The 5,670-nt window shown below is 37.3% G+C and overlaps 1 protein-coding gene across 1 annotated transcript in view; it reads right to left on the reverse strand.

The window, feature by feature from the left end:
• The window catches only part of eif3ea (eukaryotic translation initiation factor 3, subunit E, a), a 44,395-nt gene extending 38,952 nt beyond the window's left edge, over positions 1 to 5,443 (reverse strand). The window contains exon 1 of the mRNA XM_037676458.1: positions 5,310 to 5,443. Coding sequence (XP_037532386.1) covers positions 5,310 to 5,399 — 90 coding nt within the window. The 5' untranslated portion in view covers positions 5,400 to 5,443. The remainder of the gene's footprint in view (positions 1 to 5,309) is intronic.
• Between the last annotated feature and the right edge of the window lie 227 nt (positions 5,444 to 5,670).

The raw sequence follows: 5,670 nt of genomic DNA on the forward strand, positions 1-5,670 counted from the left end.
AACAACAACAACAACAACAACAACAACAACAACAACAACAACAACAATGAATGGAATATACTGCAGTCATTTAAATCGTCAATCTTTAGAAGCAAAATACATATTTAGATCATCAATCTAAATATGGTAGGCAGGCTGTGGCTGACTGGTTAGAGCAGTCGTCATCCAATACAAAAGTTGGGGGTTCGATTCCACTAGCAGTCACAAGCCGAAGTGTCCCTAGGCAAGACACTGAACCCCTCATTGGTGTATGAAGCTGAAAGCACTGCTTAGTTTTTGTAGAGTGCTGTATGAATGGGTAAATGAGGCACAGATTGTGTTGTAAAGCTCTGTGAGCGTCTTCATCAGATAGAAAGGTGCTGTACAAGTGCAGTCCATTTACCATTTACCAAAATTTTATCTATTTGTACAAAGTAAGTTCAACAGTTAATATGATCACCATCATATACACTTTAATCCCACCTTATGGGGCCACATCAGATTCTGTGACCTGATTCTTCCTGTCAGCTTCTACAAACGTTTTTAAAATATACTTTTAGCATAGCGTTGTTAATGTCATAGCCATCATGATGAGATATTAGAAAGAATATCTCGTTTTTATTTATCTTTCTTTTTGAAAGAAATGCTCTGCAGAGAGTGGTGAAGGCTGCACAGAAGTCTGTCAGAATCAGCCTCCCCACCATCACAGACATCTACACCTCCAGATGCAGGAAGAGGGTCACCTGCATCATGAAGGACTCCACTCACCCAGCACACACACTTTTAGCCCCACTCCCTTCATGAAGGAGGTTAAGGAGCATTAAATGTAGAACCACTAGACTGAGGAACAGCTTCTACCCTGAAGCTGTTAGATTTACGAATCTCTAATATGTTCATGTTGCTGCTGATCTGATGATAGGCAAAAGGGTCTTCTCCTACTCCGCTCCTGTTTCCTGGAATATCTTACAAAAAGATTTGAAGCTCTCGACCTTGACCTCTCTAAGTGGCTTTAAGAATCTGTTGGACTCCTGGCAGGGACCAATGCAGACATGTTCCTGTTTTAGTTTTCTACATTCACCTTAGAATCTAGCTGTTTTTTTTTTGTTTGTTTGTTTTGTTACCTTTTCCTTTTAGTCATCCTATTTGTAAAAAAAAAAAAAAAAAAAACCTGCAGTATGACTTTTTATAATTGTTTATTGTTGTTGCTGTTGTCCATTGTTGTCATCTTTCTTTGTTGAAATCAGGTCTCTCTTGTAAATGAGTCCTCGAGGCTCAATGGGATTTACCTGTCTAAATAAAGGTTGATTGATTGATCGGTTTCATGTTGCTGCTGATCGGTTTCATGTTGCTGCTGATCTGTTTCATGTTGATGTGTTCATGCATGCTCATCTGCTCACACAGACTCATGTTCGTGCTGCTGTTTGACGTATTGTTTTCATGCCATTAGTGCTTAGTGTACTTTGAGTTTAACGTTTTTCTTAGTTCATATCTTAGATCTTATTACTGTTTTTCTTTACAATTTATACTTTTGTTGGATGTAACTGGGACCCTGTGTACACAATTTCGTTCCACCACATGTACCACATGTGGTGCGTATGACAAATAAGGCACTTTGAATATTAACAAATGTTAATATCGTGCACCGCAAGTTGTCAGATTCTACAACACTGTAGAGTAACATGGAATTCTGTAGACCAAATAATGTCAAAGCATAAAGAGGAGTTTTATAAACTAACAGCTTCTTTATTAAAACTAAAGTCTGAATTTGTAGCCAACTGTGATATTGAAATGGCTTACAAATTGCTAATGGACACTAGGATGCAATGTCTTTGTATAATGACTAAAGTGAGAAATCAATTCTAATGTTGCAAATTTGAAAACAATGAAAAGAAGTAAAGCTCATGGTAATATTTATTTAAATGTGTTTAAGCCAAGGATTTATCTACATTCAAAAGGAACATTTTGCTCACTCAACAAAAACACTAACTTGTATTTTAGAAGCTGCAACATTTACTTTAAACTTAAAAAGTAACAACTAACTATATGTCAGGCAAATGCATGTAAAAAATATTGTTACCTTATAAAATTAAAAACCATTATAAACTGTTATTAAATTTAAAATTTAAAATGATGGGACAAAGAAAGACCAAATTGTTCTGAAGGGAAAAAAGACAGTTACTGTGTAAATTAGAAATATTGAAACTATGAACTTTGCAGACGTGTGTGTGTGTGCTCTTTTCTACACGATGAGAACATTTATAAAGCATCTAACTTAGAAATTAAAGCAAATACCATAACTGAAGCCTTAGAAACAAAAAAGGTTTCATGTCATCTGGAAAGAAACGGGTCCAGATGACATGATTTAACCTTTTTTGTTTTTATCTACCTGGATGATTGAGCTTACAAACCTTTTTCTGTAGCCAACAAAGTCCATGCTCAATACTCCAGGTATACAAGCCAACAGTTTTCATTCAGGTCATCTGGACAGTTTGTTCTTTAGTGCGGCTGTGGCTGAGTGGTTAGAGCAGTCGTCCTCCAATGCAAGAGTTGGGGGTTCGACTCCACCAGCAGTCACATGCTGAAGTGTCCCTGGGCAAGACACTGAACCCTCGTTACCTCCGATGTGTGTCCCATCGGTGTATGAATGTGATCTAAAGCTCTGATTAGACTCTTTAGAATGATTTGCAGAGCACAAGGCCACATCACTTTTTCTGTAGCCTTAGAAATTCAAGAGTAAAATAAATAATAATAATAATAATAATAATAATAATAATAATAATAATAAAAGTATTTCTTGGGGAGTTACTTAATTTCTTCTAGTAGAAAACTTCATTTAGCTGATGAATAGTTTTTAAAAGGTCCTGGTGAGAACTTGAAAATTCATATTTAGGCAGTAAAGAGGGGCCGAGATGGTGTAGAGGTACAGCAGCCGACTTGGGACCAGAAAGTCTCAGGTTCAACTCCCTGCCATGTAGGGCTGGGCAATATACCGAAAATTAACCAACACTGAAATTTATAACAGTGATCAAGGTCATTTGGCCCATGTCGGTATTTAAAAAAAAATGAAAAGAAAAGTAATTTGGTCTTTTGGCTGTGTATAGGTAAGCTATGCTCATGACCCTTTAAGACGCTGCGCTACGTGCAGTCTGTAGTCATGTGACTCCACCCCATCCAGTCTGTAACAAGAAGTGAAAGAGGCAGTGCGGATGAGAAAATGGAGGAAATTTCAAATGTTGAAGCGGCAGCAGCGGCAGAGCAGGCCCAGGAGGAAGAGGGGGAGCTAATTCCCCCCCCCCCCAAAAGAAGTCATCAGTCGTCTGGCAACATTTGGGTCCAGCAAAGACGATATTGAACCAAAAAAAGCAAAAAGACAGCTGCAACGAGCCATGGCAATACATCCAACCTCTTCCACCACCTGCAACCTTTACAGAGAGGTAGGCCTCTGCACATGACACCGTTTACTTTTCCAAATAGCAAATGTGAAATTTATTTTTTTATTATTTAGTTTTATTTACAAGGGAATACTTAACAACTCAAATGTGACCATTTCATTTATAAGAGATTGCATTTTTAATACTTTGTGTTTACAGGAAAGTTATTTTATTCTTCTAAATTTGTTCAGTTGTGCTTATTTGTTCAAAAGCTATTAACAACTAAAAGTACACATGTTCATTATTTTGCAGAAGCTGTAGTTTTAAAGTTCATTAAAGTGGCAATAAAAAGGGAATTATGCCATCGATATAACTGGCTGTGAATTATTTATGCCGGCCCATCACATTATTTTCAGGGGTGGGGGGTTGCAGTTATTGTCCATTTATTGTTATCGAGGTGAACTGCTCAATATATTGTGATGTTGATTTTAGGCCGTATCGCCCAGCCCTACCACCATGCCAACATGTCATGGTGTCTTCAAGCAAGACACCCAATCCCTAACTGCTCGCAGGGCAGCTTACGTTGCTGCTCCACCTGGGTGCATCTCAAGTGTGATGTGTTAAATGCACGACGGCTCAGTGGTTAGCACTGTTGCCTCACAGCAAGAAAATCCTGGGTTCAATCCCCGGTTGGAGCTGGGGTCTTTCTGTGTGGGGTTTGCATGTTCTTCTCGTGCTTGCATGGGTTTTCTCAGGGTACTCCAGTTTCCTCCCACAGAATAAAAACATGCATGTTGGGCTGCCTTCAGGCCTACGCCTCCCTTGCAAGAGAGATCTGTAATGTCTGTGGAATTTGTCTGGTTAAATAAAGGTTAATAAAAATAAATAAATCAAATGCAGGGAACTAATTTTGTCCTTATGGGAACATACAAGGATGACAATATATAGTACTTTCTTAATTTACAGAACTCGTCAAAAGTTGTGTACGTTTGTGGTTTACAAACATTTATTTCATAAAACCTACGTACTACTATTGATGAGCCATATCGTCACAATTATTTAATAATTTCATTTAAATTTATCCATTACTTACTGTACATTAAAATAGACTGAAAACAGTTACAACTATATTGTAACTGTTTTCAGTCTATTTTAATGTACGTCACAGAGAAATTAAAATATTAAATAAATAATGTGGACAATATGGATCTTTTAGGAGTGTGTTTATGAAATATAGACCCCGTCTAGTCAAATGAAACCAAGCTGAAGTTTGTGGGCAACAACAGTTCTGGTAAGAGTAAGTAACCTTCATTGTTAACACCAGTTCTGAAACCTCTTGTATCATAAAGATATTCCAACCTCAGCTGTATCTTGTTTTAAAAAATAAGCCACTTCACCAGTTTCCTATGTTAGCTTTGCATAGTATGACGTTTATGAATGGTTTATTTGACTAACCGTACTAACTATTACTTTCTGGAGTCAATACAAAGACATGTTTTACAGAAACACCACAAACTAACTAGTACAATCTGATATGCTCGAGAGGAGAAAACGCGGTTAACTTCCGGCTAATCCTCGATAAAATCAACCTTTAAAAGGTGCAACATCCGGTATTGTCTTTTCAGATTATTAACTTAATGGAGTAAGTTACGTTTCGAATAGATTAAATTACTCAACTTTCATGTCACTTTGTATAACTATACATTACTGTTTAAATAATGACTATTTTTAATTGTGTTTTATTTAAAAGAAAACTTTTGAGTTTGTCGCGAAACGAAAATCTATTTTATTGTGAAGGCACGCATCCACATTTCCGGTTACATTGACGCAACTTTCATCAACGGGTAGAAAATGTGGTTTCTTACTCGTCGGCGTGTACGACAGTTAAAACGCACATAACGCTCAATAGAAAGTAACAGAAGGCTGTAAAGAAATGTGGCTTGTTTCTATATATCATACCTCTTTGACAGACAGGAACTCCAGCAGAGGAAAAACGAGATGACGGTCTAAAAAGTGGGCTATTTTAGTGGTGAGGTCGTATTCCGCCATTTTGGCTGAAGGGAAAGAGGAAGTGGATGATGATGATCTGGGCGTGTACATATGGACTGACCAATCAGCATCATTCTCAGCATCCTTATAAAAAGGAGAAGAAGAAGGAGACGGAGCTCTTGTTTAAGAGATGTGTAATTGCTACTATAAAGCCACGTTGAGTTTTATAACGTATAGTTAACAATTTGGAAGCGCAAACTGCTGATATTATCTATAATGAAGTACATTTAGGTTACATTTTGAAAAAAAAAGTGGATTTCATCATTATTTC

Source organism: Nematolebias whitei, chromosome 5, assembly GCF_014905685.2.
Source record: "Nematolebias whitei isolate Nwh7 chromosome 5, NemWhi1, whole genome shotgun sequence".
Lineage (NCBI taxonomy): Eukaryota > Metazoa > Chordata > Actinopteri > Cyprinodontiformes > Rivulidae > Nematolebias > Nematolebias whitei.